Source organism: Rutidosis leptorrhynchoides, chromosome 4, assembly GCF_046630445.1.
Source record: "Rutidosis leptorrhynchoides isolate AG116_Rl617_1_P2 chromosome 4, CSIRO_AGI_Rlap_v1, whole genome shotgun sequence".
NCBI lineage: Eukaryota > Viridiplantae > Streptophyta > Magnoliopsida > Asterales > Asteraceae > Rutidosis > Rutidosis leptorrhynchoides.
The window spans coordinates 527,276,888-527,296,246 of NC_092336.1; the positions used below are offsets into that span (position 1 = coordinate 527,276,888).

General features: G+C 34.9%; 1 protein-coding gene across 2 annotated transcripts; it reads right to left on the reverse strand.

The window, feature by feature from the left end:
• Positions 1–13,714: 13,714 nt before the first annotated feature.
• On the reverse strand, positions 13,715–18,450 carry LOC139844960 (delta-aminolevulinic acid dehydratase, chloroplastic). Of its 2 annotated transcripts, none has more exons than XM_071835179.1 (13): positions 18,341–18,450; positions 17,705–17,994; positions 17,363–17,474; positions 17,191–17,264; positions 16,708–16,776; positions 16,552–16,635; positions 16,123–16,192; positions 15,966–16,021; positions 15,626–15,747; positions 15,122–15,193; positions 14,937–15,018; positions 14,612–14,689; positions 13,715–14,112 (listed from the first exon to the last, which is right to left on the reverse strand). In XM_071835179.1, exons 2-13 carry the CDS (start codon positions 17,975–17,977, stop codon positions 13,948–13,950), a joined length of 1,257 nt encoding a protein of 418 aa, XP_071691280.1. In that variant the 5' UTR covers positions 17,978–17,994; positions 18,341–18,450; the 3' UTR covers positions 13,715–13,947. The 2 variants fall into 2 exon arrangements, with proteins under 2 accessions (XP_071691280.1, XP_071691281.1); XM_071835180.1 differs by having other exon boundaries at positions 18,333–18,444.
• Positions 18,451–19,359: the final 909 nt, after the last annotated feature.

The window sequence follows — 19,359 nt, forward strand, 5'->3', positions numbered from 1 at the left end:
ACGTTTTAATGTTTTAAATATTTTCAGTCAGCTGTCCTCGTTAGTAACCTACACCTAGTTGTCCATAGTTAGATGTACAGAAATAAATTGATATATATTATCTTGACCCAATCCACGACCCAGTGCATACACGTCTCAGGCTAGATCACAACTCAAAGTATATATATTTTAGGAATCAACCTCAACCCTGTATAGCTAACTCCAACATTACTGCATATAGAGTGTCTATGGTTGTTCCAAATAATATATATAGATGAGTCGATATGATATGTCAAAACATTTGCATACATGTCTATGGTATCCCAAGATTAAATAATATATTAGAATACATATATAATACAATATAAGTTAGCTAGGAGATGATTTGTATAGATTTGTTACCAATTTTCACGTAGCTACAGCAAGTAAAAATATCCAATCTTGTTTTACCCATAACTTCTTCGTTTTAAATCCGTTTTGAGTGAATCTAATTGCTATGGTTTCATATTGAACTTAAGTTTATGAATCTGTACATAAAAAGTATAGGTTTATAGTCGTAAATATAAGTTACAAGTCGTTTTTGTAAGAAATAGTCATTTCAGTCGAAAGAACGACGTCTAGATGACCATTTTGGAAAACATACTTCCACTTTGAGTTTAATCATGATTTTTGGATATAGTTTCATGTTCATAAGAAAAATCATTTTCTCAGAAGAAAAACTTTTAAATCAAAGTTTATCATAGTTTTTAATTAACTAACCCAAAACAGCCCGCGGTGTTACTACGACGGCGTATATCCAGTTTTACGGTGTTTTTCGTGTTTTCAGGTTTTAAATAATTAAGTTAGCATATCATATAGATATAGAACATGTGTTTAGTTGATTTTAAAGGTCAAGTTAGAAGGATTAACTTTTGTTTGCGAACAAGTTTAGAATTAACTAAACTATGTTCTAGTGATTTCAAGTTTAAACCTTCGAATAAGGTAGTTTTATATATATGAATCGAATGATGTTATATATATCATTACTATCTCAAGTTTAGTAGGTAAACTTACTGGAAGTGACAAGAAATGATCTAGCTTCAAAGGATCTTGGATGGTTTGAAAGTTCTTGAAGTAGAATCATGACACGAAAACAAGTTCAAGTAAGATTATCACTCGAATTAAGATAGTTATAGTTATAGGAATTGAATCAAAGTTTGTATATGAGTATTACCTTGATTTAGAATGATATCTTACTATAAACAACAAGGATTTCTTGAGGTTGGATGATCACTTTACAAGATTGGAAGTGAGCTAGTAAACTTGGAAGTATTCTTGATTTTATGAAACTAGAACTTGTAGAATTTATGAAGAACACTTAGAACTTGAAGATAGAACTTGAGAGAGATCAATTAGATGAAGAAAATTGAAGAATGAAAGTTTTTGTAGGTGTTTTTGGTCGTTGGTATATGGATTAGATATAAAGGATGTGTAATTTTGTTTACATGTAAATAAGTCATGAATGATTACTAATATTTTTGTAATTTTATGAGATATTTCATGCGAGTTGCCAAATTATGGTTCCCACATATGTTAGGTGACTCACATGGGCTACTAAGAGCTGATAATTAGAGTGTATATACCAATAGTACATACATCTAAAAGCTGTGTATTGTACGAGTACGAATACGGGTGCATACGAGTAGAATTGTTGATGAAACTGAACGAGGATGCAATTGTAAGCATTTTTGTTAAGTAGAAGTATTTTGATAAGTGTCTTGAAGTCTTTCAAAAGTGTATAAATACATATTAAAACACTACATGGATATACATTTTAACTGAGTCGTTAAGTCATCGTTAGTCGTTACATGTAAATGTTGTTGTGAAGCCTTTAGGTTAACGATCCTGTTAAGTGTTGTTAACCCATTGTTTATTATATCAAATGAGATGTTAAATTATTACATTATCATGATATTATGATATATTAATATATCTTAATATGATATATATACAATTAAATGTCGTTACAACGATAATCGTTACATATATGTCTCGTTTCGAAATCATTAAGTTAGTAGTCTTGTTTTTACATATGTAGTTCATTGTTAATATACTTAATGATATGTTTACTTATAATAATACCATGTTAACTATATATATATCCATATATATGACATCATATAGTTTTTACAATTTTTAACGTTCGTGAATCACCGGTCAACTTGGGTGGTCAATTGTCTATATAAAACCTATTTCAATTAATCAAGTCTTAACAAGCTTGATTGCTTAACATGTTGGAAACAATTAGTCATATAAATATCAATTTCATTTAATATATATAAACATGGAAAAGTTCGGGTCACTACATTGGTACTCGTGGAATTCTTGTGAATTTCGCAAGGTACGAATGATGTTTTCTGGAAAGTTTCGAGTACATCGAAAATGAAAGTGTAAAATCAAACATGTAATTGAATAATACACTTGGTTTATTATGAAATGAAATTTATTGAGTTGAAACAGAGATTGTAGTTAACGATGCTTAAGTCGTTAACGAAGAATGTACATCATAGCATATTAGTAATATGAATTAACCGAGTAGTACTTACCCTTTAAATTCATACGTAATAGCTTAGTACTAGAAGATATATTATGGTTTGCAAAATTCATATATACATAATATATAAATTCTTTGGAAATAATGAATTAATACTCCATAACTCGTTATTTCAATATACTCATTGGTGATTGTGGTGTCAATATCATTGTTAGTTATAGAGCTGGTGGAGCTTGTGGTGCTACAGGTGTTGCTGGTGTTGGTGGTATTGAGGCTTACGATGTGGATGTTGTTGGAGGTACTGGTGTTGTTACTGGTGCTTTTAATCTTTGCACCATATTCTCCAACGCCACAACTCGAGCACGAAGCTCGTTGACTTCTTCCATTACTCCGGGATGATTGACAGTTGGAACGAGGGGATGAATAAAATTTAGAATTCTCGATAATATATAATCGTTGAGAGATATTCTGGATATGAGGGTAAAAATGGTGTTTCGGACTGGTTTGCCGGTAAGTGCTTCAGGTTCTTCGCCAAGAGGAAAATTTGGTGGATGGAAGGGATCACCTTCTTCTCTTCTCCATTGATAAAGTCTACTACAAACCCATCCCCATTTCATCCAGAATAGATGATGGCTAATTGGTTGATCCATTCTGGTTACACTGCTTTCGGAGCTTAGGTAGAAATCCATATCGGAAGAGCTTTCGGATTCTGAGGAACTCCAACTGGATGCAGGATCCATCTTGTATAATCAGGGAAATGATTTTTGATATGAAATAGATTATAGGACTTAGATTGGTATTCTTCAATACATAATTTACATATGTATATATAATACCAAAATCCCATAAATTACGAAGGAACCTACGGAAGATGTCAGGCAAAGTTTACAGTAACAGATATGCTAAGATATGAATTCGTATGTACACTATCTATGCAATAAATGCAGGAAAACGTGTATAGACTTAAGAATGATAAGTATGTAATTTTCGACAAGAAATGATAAGCAAAAATCGGTAAAAACATATATGGTCATAGTCCAGACTCACTAATGCATCCTAACAATTACCAGTTAAACACACTAATGCAAATTCTGGTTCCCTATGACCTCAAGCTCGGATACCAACTGTAACGACCTGTCAAAATCGCTATTGACGCGGTACGTTATTCATTGATTTCATAGTGAGGTTTTAACCTCTACATGATACGTTTTGGAAACGTTGCATTCTTTTAAAAAGGCACACCATAAATGAAAATCTAATACCAAGGTTTTTGACATCTGATGATTTCTACATATTGACAATCACCGTAAATAATAGTTTACAATAGTTCATCCGTTGACAATGCAGTCAAAATAAGATACATGGTGATGATTTTGTGAATGCAAAGTTTTCTCGAATAAAGCATGTATGACTCCATGCACATAGCTTGTATAACGTATAAGCAAACAGCGGAAGACTTCTAGGAACCTGAGAATAAACATGCTTAAAAGTGTCAACACAAAGGTTAGTGAGTTCATAGTTTTAATATTACGCATACTCTATATATAAAGGTGGATCACAAGATTTCAGTTGTTTCATCCATAAACATTTATCAAAATATTCTACAAGATTGAGCACCCTGGTAACTAAACTTTAACGTTATAGTAAGTACCCTTGTTTTAACATACATGCAACCAACATGTACAATACACACAATCCAACGTGTACTAACCTCAAATAGCATATGTCTGTTTTATAGTTCAGGCTAGGGTTTCTATACCTAGAACAGACGGGGATGTCAAGCCCTATGGATCCATATATAACTACTCGCGCCCACCAGTTCTTAAAATCGACAGTTACTAGTTACCAAAGCTAAGGGTTTTCGGTTCAAACTCAGTGTAGAATTAAGTATGTACTTGTATCCATTGCGTTTAAAATAAAGTGCATGTATTCTCAGCCCAAAAATATAGATTGCAAAATCAATTAAAAAGGGATCAAATGAAACCCACGATACGATATTTTGTAGAAAAATATGCATACACCAGAACTGAACAACGCAGGTTGGCCTCGGGTTCACGAACCTTTATCAATTATATATATTAAAACATATAATCGTAATCGAACAAGTTTATATATTAACATTAGTTATATACTTGTGAATATTAATAAATTACGAATCTGTTTCGTATTAGTTGTACTAGTTGTGTACATATTAGAGTCATTAATAAGTACACGAGTCTTTTAAATCTTAGTTTGTTAGCTTAATATAGTCCTTGTAAAATAGATATATATTTTTTCTCAATAGTTAACATTTTATATAGATAGGGTGTTAACTCGTACTTAAATAATTCTTTGTATCTAATTTGTGACATAACACATACTCTAGGTAATGGAAGTGTAAATAATATTATTCCCTTCTTTCTTGTTCCCTGTTCATGCAACTTAAAACAGAGACTTGAAGTCTCTTTTTCTATTCATTTTCTTTAAACATGATCATAATATTTAAATGTTATTTATTTAAAATAAGCCATTCATGATTCATATTATTGGTGTAAATTCGTAACCTACAACTTGTACACTCAGTATCTATATCCATATATATGAAAATTAGGGATTAACAAGATTGATACATGACTATATTTTTTTTTTAGTTTGAGTTAGTGTTCTACCTTATTCTCCAACAATTTTGTAACCAGATAAAGTCTCCGACTCCTCTTCAAAAGCCCTTTTCCTTCTCCTTTTATTTTACATGTGATTGTTAAGTGCTGAGTATGTGCTAATTTGGGCATTTTACAAACTTAGGTGGATTACACATGTGTTTTCACCGTTTACAATATGAAAAGTTGTTTATGAATTTGATTCACTGAATGAACCAAGTGGTGTTTATATATAATAAATTTAATAATATAATAATAATAATTTCAATTTAAATAATAAGAATTTCAAAAAGGAAAACGTGTGACTAACCGCCTCTCTTATTGTTATTTTGTGCCGACAGTTTTTCGCGGACCGGTATTTCGTACTCTGTTGCTAATAACTGACGGGTAAAAGTATGAGTAAAAATTCCACTTTATATATATATATATATATATATATATATATATATATATATATATATATATATATATATATATATATATATATATATATATGTATGTTTTGGTCTTAAGCTTTATAAAACTAGTTGTAAAAAGTCCATTTATTTATAAAATTACTATATACGTTCGATGTAGAGTGTACGTACTAGTCTACTGATCATTCCGTGCCACAATAAATCACAAGATTCATTTAATCGAATGAATTTTAAAATTTTAACAACTCGTATTTCTTAAATACTTCAGGGATATATTATGTAACTTATAATTAATAATTTCTATCATGTCGCTTTCATGTGAATTATAAATTAATTAATTTTGTTTCATTTACTATTCCTATGAATAGTAAATGACTTAATTTCGATTCAACTATTTAAGTTACATTGTTGTACGTTGTGCTTTACAGCTTGTACATCGTTGATTTAATTGCGTTTTTTATAAATTAAGAAAAATTACATCATAAAAATAAAACGATTAAATACGTAAAATTTTTAATTTAAAAATTTTATCATTTAATAGTATATTTTTATCATTTCATATTTAAATATTATTCGCATGTTTCCGTATATATATAAACACAATTATATAATTATCACAAGTTATGACGTTCGTGAATCATCGGACAAACAATGTGGTCAACCGTTATATAAAACTCATTTACAAAAGTTTTAAAACTTGTCAAAATGCATTGCTTATAATGACGAAAATATTAAATCATAAAGAGATTTGGTTTAAATAAGTCGAAATTTTCCGGGTCATCACATCGGCCAACCCCTAACAACAATTGATTAACCCGACTCGGTTAAGTCAAATACACTAGGTCAACCCTACTTGGTCAAAATCCTAACAACAATTGATTAACCCGACCTGGTTAGTCAAACTCTCTTGGTCAACCCGCCCTGGTCAACACCTGATGTCTAATTGATTAACCCGTCTCGGCTAGTCAAACGACCCTAACAACAAATAATTAACCCGACTCGGTTAAGTCAAACACCCTTGGTCAACCCGACTCGGTCAACACCTAACATCTAATTGATTAACCCGACTCGGTTAGTCAAACTCACTTGGTCAACCCGACTTGGTCAAACCCCTAACGACAAATGATTAACCCAACTTGGTTAGTCAAACGCACTTGGTCAACCCGACTTGGTCAACACTCCTAACAACTTGTTTATTAACCCGACATGGCTAATCAAACCACAATGGACTAACTCGACCTAGCTAGTCACTACATCACATGGATAAGCCTAAATGTTACCCAAAAGTCGCTCGCATAAAGATAGTACTAAAATCGAATAGTACCTGAATCAAGCGTCGTTAGACTTTCGCACTCCGTCATTATTCCACTCGGGACACTCCGACTTTCGGTGTCCCTCTTTCCGGAACTTAAAACATGTGACCTTACCCGACGGACATTCACGAGACTTATGTCCCGTTTGCCCACAATTATAACACGCGAATTTAGAACCACCCGCGCCACTCATCTTCACGCTTCCGACACCTTCGGTAGCACGTTTACTTTTCTTGTTCGAAAACATCGTCGCTTCGAACTTCCAATTACTAACATCGGAAACACTTGTCTTCGGGGCCTCCGGCTCGAAACCCCGAGCCAACTCAAATAATTCTTCAAAAGACTTAGCCATTCCCCGACTAATCTTACCCTTCAACTCATCGCTTAAAGTACGATAAAAATCTTGCATCAACATTCGGTCATCACCGACATACTCCGGACAAAAACAAGTTTTTGACAAGAAAGTAGACTTGAGGGTAACCAAGTCCATCGAACCTTTTCGCAAATCGCGCAACTCGTCTCGGATTTTATTAAGATCGGATTGAGTTTGGTATTCATCAAAGAACTCCTTTTTAAACTCTTCCCATGACAAGCCCATACATTGTTCTTCACCATATAATTGAATCTTGTCATCCCACCACATCTTGGCTTCTTCACGTAACATACTAGAACCGTATCTCGTTCTCTTCTCGGGAGGACATTCATTAGTACAGAAAGCCCACTCAATGTCGGAAACCCAACATGTACTCTTCAACGAATCCCTCACCCCATTAAACATAGGAGGTTGAGCATCCTTGAAGTTCTTGTAATGGAAGTCTCGCCTTCCATGTCCACCGTTACCATCACTCCCTTCACCACGAGGATAAATGTTTCTAGCTTCGAATGCCTTTTCGATTGAGGCATCCATTCGCTCGTTGATTAGCTCGGTTACTTGCCCATCAACCAATTCCTGGAAAACCTTTCTAACATCCTCGAGAAACTTCGCTTTTTGACGTTTAATGATGGCCTTAACCTTAGCCATGAACTCGAAGTCTTCGCCTTGATCTTCGTTACCTTGTTTGTTCCTTGTCGTCATTCTAAGAAATGAACTCGGTTAGGAACGCAACACAAATAATTTACATACACCGTCACGAACAATATTCACAATCATATAAATACGCCACCATTCGCACATCCCATCTAGTTCAATACTTGTTGTACATCACTTACTTGGCTTGGCTTGCAACCGTAATAATGGTCGCGAAGCATTATTACGCTCACACGCCATGCCGAGCTCATGAATACAACAACTATCTCGCTAGATATTCAACGCAAACAACATGATTAATAACAACATAATCAATACATAGCTAGTTCACCTACAATCTAAGGCACTAGCTAAAACCCGAGCCGACCCGTAATCCTACAAGTCCCGCAACAATTAAGCATACACAAAAAGTCTAAGTCTAGGCGCCTATCTCAAGTCACCTAAATCCCTTAGACCATGCTCTGATACCACTTGTAACGACCCAACCCGTTATCCAACCGAAATACGCGTAATTAATTTTTTTTTTATTTCAGTGTAGTGCGTGGCGCGCAGCCCCTTGTGTGCGCGGCGCGTACAAGGGCTGGCAGCCCGCTGTTCAAAACGTCCAATTTACCGTTAAAGATCTCACACTTACCGACACTTTTAGGCTAAACGCTTTTCACAACACTTTATAATATGTAAAACTAACACGTTTCAATAATAAAACAAGTTTTACGAAACCGGGCCCACATCGGCCGTTTTACGACTTTCGTACAAAATACAAGTTTTCGACTACATGAGTTTAAGTTCCAAACACAACTACGAGCATGATGTTTGAGGATAAACTACCCAATCCTAAGTCGAAACCAAAGGTAATCCATGCAAGCATCAAAAGGGGAAATCATCTAAATCCCGAGCATACCCTTGCCAAATCCGCTTCCGTACCTAAAAATGTAAACAACGAGAGGGTAAGCTAATGCTTAGTGAATGCAATACTTATACATATACATATGTAATTTACCTACAAGCATCCACTTACAAATACCATGCAAACAAACGTATAAACGAGCTAGCATCACCAAACGTACAACTAGCAACAACGTTAGTATATAAACCGCCACAATAATATACTAAATCATAACAATGCATAAACATAACAAACCATTTCCCGCTATGGCACTACCGACTTGTAGATGACCAATAACGTCGAGTCTCACTCGTATGATGTCACCGACTCGTGACTCATCATAAGGTGTCACCGACTTGTGAATCACCAAAGGGTGTCACCGACTTGCGAACCACCCACTAATACGTATGGGTCACCGACTTGTGAACGCCATGTGGCATCACCGACTCGTGAAGTACCACCTAGAGTCACCGACTTGTGAGCACTAAGAAGTGTCACCGACTTGTGAATCACTTCTCCGACTATGGTATCACCAACTTGTGATTCACCATCTAGTGTCACCGACTCGTGAACACTACGAAGTGTCACCGACTTGTGAATCACTTCCCCGACTTATGGTATCACCGACTTGTGATTCACCAACCAACTACAAAGGGGTCACCGCCTCGTGAACCACCATGAGGTGTCACCGACATGTGAGACACCTAACGAGACACTACCGGCCCGTAGTTCTCTTCACCCATAACCTCAATAAGTCACCATATTGTGACATAACGCCCAACACTCACGATGTGGCACCTAAGGCCCACATCGCGTACGAGTAAATAAACTACATACATACATGTATAAATATTCCACTCACCTCGATTGCAAGAAAGGCAACTCCCGCTTGAGCTCCTAACCGTCCAAATGTGAATCACCAATACTACCACAACGTAGCCGTGAACGAGATGAATAACTTTAACACTTGCAACTTCGATTGATTCAAGCTTCTTCGTCTCCAAATGAAGCTTTCTCTCTCTAAACTCTATTTCTCACTCTAGGGTTTGAAGGTGTGTGGAAGAGATAAAGAATGAGATCCAAATGAGATTGGTTCAGGTTTTGTGGTCTCAAACCGTCCAACAAGTGAAAAGACCAAACTACCCTTCATTTAACTCAAATAGAAAAAAGCATAATTCTGTCGCAGGGACAGTGCGCGGAGCGCACCCCTGAATGTGCGCAGCACACACTCAAAATCAGCCTGTGAGTTTCAGTTTAATCCAGTTTGATTATTCGACATTTATGTACACCTGTACCCTTGGGTTTAGGGTCTTACACTATTCTTCGGGATTCAGACCTTCTCTCTCTTTCGCGTTCATAAAGACGTCTAACCGTACTCCGGATTTTCATAAAAGCACTGGACTACCTTCAAAAATTCCCAAATTAATCGGTCGAATGTTTGGAAGAAGTTATCAACGATTTGGAAATTAATCGGAGATTAATCAGATTGTAATTTATACATTTAAATACTGAATTTCAAAAATTATATGTGTAAATATTGAAGAAAACCATAAACATAAACATAAATACACACTTTACATAATTGTCTAAAATTATTCATATGTTCAAAACCTCTAAAGTTATAGTTTAAATCTATTATAAAAATGTTGACTAATTTTGACTTTGGCTGACTTTGATTACCAAATCAATTTTGACTTGTGAATCGACGTTGAACGATTAATTAAGCGTATTCTAGAAAATTGGAACGGACTGCTTTTAAAAATGAGTAATCGGTAATTAATCGGGGAGTAATCGGATTTTTTACAACAGTGAGTATATATGAGTGTTTGGTATATTGGTCACGTGTGACAAAGGTTATCGATGAATCGGTTGTAGAGTGGAAAATATGTCCGGTGTTCCACCATTCATGTTCCTAGTATTCCGGAAGTTTTTCCATTGAGTTTTACTAAAAAAAATCCGGTCCAAAGTTTCTTTAGAGATTTTGAAATACCTAAATTCCACAACTTTTTTTTTATTATTTTTTCTTATTGGTACCTATATACCCCATAAATTTTACTTGAATACTGAACCACCATTTTACTTTTTAACTTCAAAGTTCCTTGAATGAACACCGAATTTTAATCGATCATCGCTCCTCACACTCTTGTTAAAAGAACATAATAAACAAGCCCAATTACCAAACGAAAATTAAGAAATAATTAACCTATTATAAGGTATGTTATGTACTCTTTATTTCTTTTATTTTAATTTATTTTAAAATAAGTGTACATTTCATATTTAATTAATTAAAATATAATTTTTTTAAGTATATATGATATTTAGTTGATAGATAGTGTAGGTAGTGTAGAATTTCAAAATTGTGCATATTTTCAAATATTTTGACTTAAGATTTATTAATGATTTTCAGCAAACACATATGATCACAATACAACAAAGAAGCTATGAATTGAGCGGTTATGGCTTGAGCAAGGAGGAAAGAGCAGATACAGTGGCGGATCTAGAAATGTTAGTCACTGTTTAAAGCTAAAATAAAATTCTACTATGTAACTTATTTCAATGGTGTTACTTAAATGTTTGTATGTTTAGGGATATAGGTATGGTAGGGATATAGGTATGTTTAGGGATACAGGTATGGTAGTGCGTATGTGTGTTTGTATGTATGTACGCATGTTTGTTTCATGTATGTTTGTTTTATGTTTTGTTTAGGTACTGATTTATGTATGTATGTATGTATGCATGCTTATGCGGTTGTATGGATGTTTGTATGTAGTTTTTGTTTTGTTGATATGTATGTTTTTGTGTGTTTCTGGTTGTTGATTGGTGGTCATATATATATTTTTTTTTTAGTGTAGCTTTTCTCTATTTGCCTTGGACCTCGCTCAGCAGTATAAGGTACGTGTAGTTATATATATATATATATATATATATATATATATATATATATATATATATATATATATATATATATATATATACATTTTTTTTATACACGGGTCTGTTAAGCGAGACTTTAGCAAGCGTCGATTTATTGGCGACTTGACTGCCTCTTAGAGCCTAAATTGAATTCCAGGCACGATGTAAAACCTATGAAAATTTGATCCTACCATTTTCATGGCGTCTCTGTTCATTTTATTTTATTATTACTATTTTTTTCTATTTATTTCATGTTTTTTTTTTCTATCTTTATGGCCGGAGGTCCCCTTGAAAGCAATCTCTCTACCCGTCGAATAGAGAGAGGGAGGACTTTCTCAGCTCTTGTGAGTGTTCAACTCAGGGTGGAGAAATGATTTCTCTTTATTATAGGATAGAGGAAGGATTGTCTACATCTCACCTCCCCCATACCCCACTCACATGGGATTGGGTATTGTTGTTGTTGTTGTTACTTAACAAAATTTACACTATCAACTGATATCACTAAGTAAGATTCAAAATTCTTTTCACTACATCGTGTGTTTCAGTGGTGTCCCGTGCTACCACAGAGCATATAAGAGGTCCGCCCCCGAGCAAAAATGGAGCATACATAGAGAATGTGTGTATATTTGTAACATGTGACACTCACCTTACCCACAACTCTACAACCTTTCTCTCTAGGCTCTTTTATCTCATAACATTGTCACTCACAGTCACCTTACCAAAATCTTTCAAGAATCATGCCACTTGCCATTCACCTTTTATTCGAGACAAGCAAAATATTGAAAAAGTTACCTGACTAGTAGTGGCCACGATTGATAAACCACCATCTACTGTTGCAATATGATGCAACTCCTACTTGCAAATCTTTGTGCCACCATTAAGTCTACCAAATACTATATCAAGATTTTGTGGTTACTTTGCAAGAATAATTATACAAAATCTTTCATATTGTTTCAAAACATGTGTATCGGCAGGGACATGTTAGCCATGTGTTGATTTTGTCAGCCCATCCAGCGGTCCCCGGTAGCCCACTGGAGCCTGGCGAAACACCATCACTCATTTCCCCACAGCATGCCAGACCCGATAAACGAACATGCATTGTCATTGTTTCAATCTTCGCATGCGTGGGACCAAGGGATCATTTGGGCCCGGTAAGAATGGTTTTTTGATCCAATTACTTGAAAAATACTCACCTAGTGGGAATCGAACCCTCACCTCCCCTAAGGGAGAGTGAGTCATTCACCACTAGGCTATTGGCCCATTCTTACAAAATCTTTCATATATCTTTTACTGAAAAGGCAGTTTTAGTACGTACCCACATACTATCATACTATCCATTATTTTGAAACTTGGCCCTTAAAAAGCAACCCAATAATGGATCTTAATTTTGGCTTTTGAAGAGATATTTGAAGATAAATTGACCCTTGGTATCCAAAAGGAAGTATGTTATATTGGCTTTTGGAGTTATAAGAAGATTCGATTCCTTTTTCATGCCTTTCCAAGTGAATTTTGAAATAATCTCAGTAGTGAAGACCTGAAAGATGGTCAGGGAACATTGGAATTTGATAGATAGAGATCACGAATTTGGTAGAATATTTTGCTTTTGGGCAAGTGTGATAATGCTTGCACTTGCCATATATGGTGTCATAGTTTTTTCTTGTGCCGAAGGAGCTGGAGCAAGAGACAAATCTGATGCTGCAGCTGATACGACGGCATGTAGTGGTAGTGCTTGTGTTGCGGGGTGTGGTGCTGCATGTGGTGGCTGATTTGAAGTCAGACGATCATTGGCTAATGCCAAGAGTTTCGCAGAAAAGTCTAATTGCTTGCCTTCTATGAACATTTATGAGCACCCTTTTGTTTTCGTTTGTGAAACTTCTATTATTACCAATCGGTAAACGAGTGATTCAGGCAAGAATAAAGCTCCCACTAGTTAAGGACCAATCTTGTTGGATCTTTTTCCGGTAAGGTCTTGTAATGTATCATGCATAATTTTGGTATTAGCATGCATAACTATATAACAAGCATCATATGATCATTGTAGCAAGTTAATCCAATATTATAATTTCACAAACAATGACATTTAGCTCACCAATTCCCCAGAATTTACCACAATCAGTACCACAAAGCTCTCCCAAACTTTTTTTTTTTTTTTTTTAATATTACTACTAATAAAACAGACCTCATATAAAAAACATTACCGCATGTCAAGAAACTCGGATACAACTAAATGCAGTTTACATAGTTCTACTTCTCACCGCACAAAACCCTGGCTGCTTGTAAAGCAAAATAGGTGAGAATAATATCTGCCCCAGCACGTCTCAGGCACATGAGTGATTCTAGCATTACTTTTTCTTCATCGATCATTTTCAAAACACCTCCTGCTTTGATCATCGAGTATTCTCCAGAAACCTAACAAACCAAAATGTTAAAAGATGATGTCCATGCACACACAAAAAAGGAGTGAATATGAACATGCTAATACTATATTAATGCACATAACCTATTAACACATGTGTTACTGGAAGTATATTTTTGCCATCAAAGTTAACAAACTAACAGAAGTTTAGGCAAAACAGTTTATGACCCAAGTCCAAATTCAAGTTGCAACATTTCATGTTCTCACATTTTCAAATGTAAATTTCCAATTGGAATGGTTTCATTATTTTTTTCATTCTTGATTGGTAATTTGGTATCCTAGACAACTGCCATAAATAATAACCTACTAAACTAAATTAAATAGTATGCTGAAAATGTATGTATGGTGATAATAATTAATAATAATAAAATAAATAAATAAATATAGAGATTTGTGGTAAGTGGTAACTTTGATTTAGACATTTGACACAACTAGTTCAGACACAAACTAAGATTTCATCAACAAAGCAATTGAGATCGGATATAGTATTACCTGATATGCAGCTACTGGCAATGGAGAATTATCTCGGAGCAACCTTATAACATCCAAGTAAGGCAACCCTGGCTTCACCTGTGAACAATCAGAGGTTATTAAAAAATAATGTTAAGTATATAGTAAACCAGTTTAAAAAACTACAGGCATAACAAATGAATTTTCGGTAAAATTTCAATCCATTTGAGTATTTGACCCCTCTACTTTTTAGCTAAACGTAATGACCTGACCCTTGTAAGAAACAATATGACTCAAATAACCCATTCATATGATGACTGATTGATATTGCCACCTTACAATATATAGTTATATTATATATACTAACCAGAAGAATATCAGCTCCTTCAGACTCGTCTGCACGCAATTCAACAAGGGCTTCTCTATAGTTTGCAGGGTTCATTTGATACCTTTTGAACAGAAACCATATTAAATACAATTTAATCCATCAAGTCTATACGTAAGAAAATGATAAAAGAATTAAAAAAAAAAGATCTTATCTGGGCGACATACGTTTTTTTGTCTCCAAAACGTGGATTCGAATCTAAAGCTTCCCGAAAGGGTCCGTAAAAGGAACTTGCGTATCTAACACCAACAGAAGACATACAACGTATTAGCATGACAGCACATCATATAACCTACTATTTATAAGTATCACTGGCAGTGGCAAAATGAGCTGGCTAGATATGAATTGAACTGGATTCGTCTTGATCGCGTTGAGCTGGGTAAACCCGAAACACTATTTGTTCATAATATATGAAGTAATTAGCATGTCAAGTAGATCACAAAAATCACTCAATTTTTATATAAGTGAGTTACATGGTTTTATTCATTAAAATTGCACTATATGCCATTTTCAGCCTGTTTCCATGTAAGTCAATTATTCTTTTAGTTTACTGGATTTTACCCGTTTAACGTTTACGATTCACGATGTTGTAAGAATAGAGATACATCATACATTATACAATACTTAGTTAATACTATACTCATTATATGTGAGATAGATCAGAAAATTACTTTGCAGTATAAGACATGATAGATACATGCTGAAAACCTTCAGCATCAAGTGCTGACCGAATTGACCCTACCCGACCGTCCATCATGTCACTGGGGCTCACAACATCAGCACCAGCACGGGCCTAAAACAGGAAAGTTCATGATCAAAGATAAAACTTGAAATGCTCAATAGCTAATATCACATATGAAGAGATGCATATACGAGACAACTTTTCGAGGGGATTCGCAAAAAAGTTTACCACCACAACACAAGTCTGAAAACTGACAAGGAACCAACCATGAAACAAAATGTATCAACATTGCAGATATGGTACTTAAAAGATCATAAATAGGAAAATACCTGTGAAACAGCCTGTTTACATAATTGGTACACAGTCTCATCATTCATTATGACTCCTGTAAAACATAACCCATGAATTGTGAGATGCAAAATGTACCCGAAATCACAATAAGGGTTTGAAAGTGGAATATATTCTGTGTAGGGAAGCTGCATTTACCATCTTCTCTGACAATACCATCATGCCCATCCGAAGAATACGGATCTAAAGCAACATCGGTGTAGATAACCTGTGTATGTGTATATACACATCATACCTTTAGTGTTCACAGGTAAAAAAAGTTGGTTATTTAGTGCTGGTGGATATAGGTCCCACATGCCCATAAATACCATTCAAAATTTCAGATTCATTACAATGTTAACTACGATTATGACAACTATATTTGGATAAAAATGGTCTAATTTTCTTAGAAAGAGGCTTTGGAGGTTTTATGCACTTGAATACATTCTGGGTAGGTTTCTACCTGTATAACCACATTTTCTGCTTAACTGACATTTTCAGTTTGACCCATTAGACAAAAACTAGAACTCAAGTCCACCCATTTACCCAGTTCTAGTAGTAACAATAATGAACCAAGTAAATTCTTACAAGATCAGGGTACTTGTCTTTGAGCAACCGAATTGTTCGTGGTACAAGTCCAGAATCATTATATGCTTCATCTCCAGTGGGAGTCTAAAGAAATAGGACACACATTATATAACACTTTCGGGAAAGCTTCGGAAAATTAAACATATAAATAGCAACCTTTAACGCATCTGGAACTTTTGGGAACAGCACAATACTATTGACCCCAACATCACGGGCCTTTGCAACCTGCACCAAATGTGAAATACATGTTATAAATTTGCTTTGAGTCACTCATAAGTGAGTTACTTGATTAATATGTGCAAATAAGAAATTCAAGTTCATGATGTCCCCTAAGCTCAAATGCAGATATAGTAAACTGAATTCAAATAAATGTTGAAATCTTAAATACATGACGTCATATAATCGGATGAACTCAAACTCACATCTGTTCAACAAGGCTCTGTTTGAGTTGACTACACAATCATTTAAGAATGCTTTGTACACAAGAAAACATCAAAACATATTTCACCATAAGTTTCAACTTTTTGGTATCAGATACATTATTTATACATTATTCCATTAACACTCATATACGATGAACCTCAACAGATGCCAGTTTTAACTTCTAAAAAGGGCATTTAGGAAACATAGTTAACAAACCTCTTCAAGAAGCCCATGTCTCCATCCAAGCCTATAGCAACCAGGCATGGCACCAATAGGTGTGTCCTCCTCACCTTCAAATCCCCAAAAAGAAAAAGAAAAAAGAAAAATGTAAGAAAAACTATATAATGATTAATGAAGAACAAAAAAAGCTCTTGAATGAGATATCAACCTTCATGAATAAACAGAGGGTATACAAAATTTGCAGGGGACAAGCTTGTTTCCTGGAATGCAGATCTAAAGACTTGTGACCGGCGATTACGACGTGGCCGTCGATTAATATCCTACGTAAAATGTTCAGGCATACGTGTAAACATCAGTTGACTACAGGAGCAACTCACATTCAAACTTTTAACGATATAGAGGGATGACAAAGAGAGGAGTTGCTCATAATAATAATAATAACAGAAAAAAGTAGGCAAAACTGTTTTTATACTTAAACGAACACAGCCTAACATGTTTTGACTCGTTTTCTTAAATCAGCAGTGAGTGAATGAGGGGTGAAAGCACTTACAAATGAAGGAATTACGGGAGTTCCAGCTGGCGATGAAGGAATAGGTGGGACCGGTGGAGCTTCAGGAACGTTGCCAGCAACAACAGCAGCTTCACATTCTGCATCACTCCGGCCCAACTTTTTCATGTGTCCATCACTGTTTGAAGAAGCTTTTACTACAAACATACGCTTAGTATGGTGCATTGGAAGCACATTCGGTTTCAGATTCCCATAGCTTCGATAATCTAAACCCTTGATTGTTCCAACGTTAAACGGCATATACGTGGCAGCCATAGCTATTGAACTTAATTCTACACAAATTGAGTAAGATATGAGTATTCCCCGATTTTATAACCCTAAAACCTCCAAATGCGTAGGAAATTATGATCAGAATGAGGAAACTACTGGCATATCATTGTATTAAACAGGTTATTAATCACACTGAATAGATAATCACAGTTTGAATAGAAACTCGGAAATTGCAGACATAATCAATAGTGAGTATAACAACTTCAAACATCATCATGCGTCATAGTTTTTAGCATAGCTGATTGAACAAAATTCGTTGACGAAATTGAACACAAAAAGCAACATAAAACAATAGTTACTACTTAGTAAATCAGAATAAGAACGATCAAAAGGGGCATACATACATACCTGAAGATGAACTGAATTACGAATGGAGCGTTTGAGCAATTGAGAATGAAGTGGTTGGGTAAGGATGGTATAGTAAGGGTAAGAAATCAAATCATCAAATCAAATATACTAAGGTAAGATATGTTTATTATAGATCAGATTTTGTTTTTATCTTCCGTTTCTTTTCTTTTTTTTTTTCTTTTTTTTTTTTAGCTCATAAAAACTCTTGTAACTCACCAATTTGCTTTCCATTTTTAACATGAGATTTACTTCTAAACCTTTTTTACATTTAGTTTATTAACTAGTTTACGAACCCTCGCTTCGTGCCGGGGTTCGGTTTTCAATGTATTTTGGTGCGTTTAGTTTGTAAAATTATTTCGTGGCTAACGATGATGTCGTTGAAGCGCAACTCGAGTCGAACTAAAAGGTATAATCCGTGAAAGATTTAAATGTTATTTTAAATTAACAATATATGTGCTATGTGCATCTCCGCGTTTCGCTATGGAATTGTCGACTTTTAAAAATTTAACGCAAAATCAACGTGTATGAAAAGTACCTCAAATATTTAGCGTTTTTTAAAAAGATTCCATTTTGCGTATAGTTAGTGACATTGTGTTCCTAAAATTATTTCGAGTTTAACGACGGTGTTGGAAAAATTTAACTTGTTGCGAGCGAGAAGATATGGCCCGTTGAATATTTGGATGGAGTTTAGTTAAGACTTTTAATGAAAATGGTTATTTGACATCTTACCCCCCTGTTTGGGGGGCGGTTTTAATTTTTGAACAAAGTTTGAGAGGTTTTTTGGAAAAAGGAAAAAAAAGTTGAAAAAAAAGTTGAAAGGACGAAATATATTATATAATATTATTATAGTTATAATAACGGGGAGGCGAGTCGGGTCGGGTCGGGGTAAGGTGTGGGGTCGGGGGTGTTTTGTATTTTCTCGAGGGTGTGGGGTTTTTTTAGTAAACTTGGGGAGGGGCCGATTCGTACTTTGGATAAAGTTTGAGGTCTTTAGTGTGAGATTGAGATAGTCCAAATAA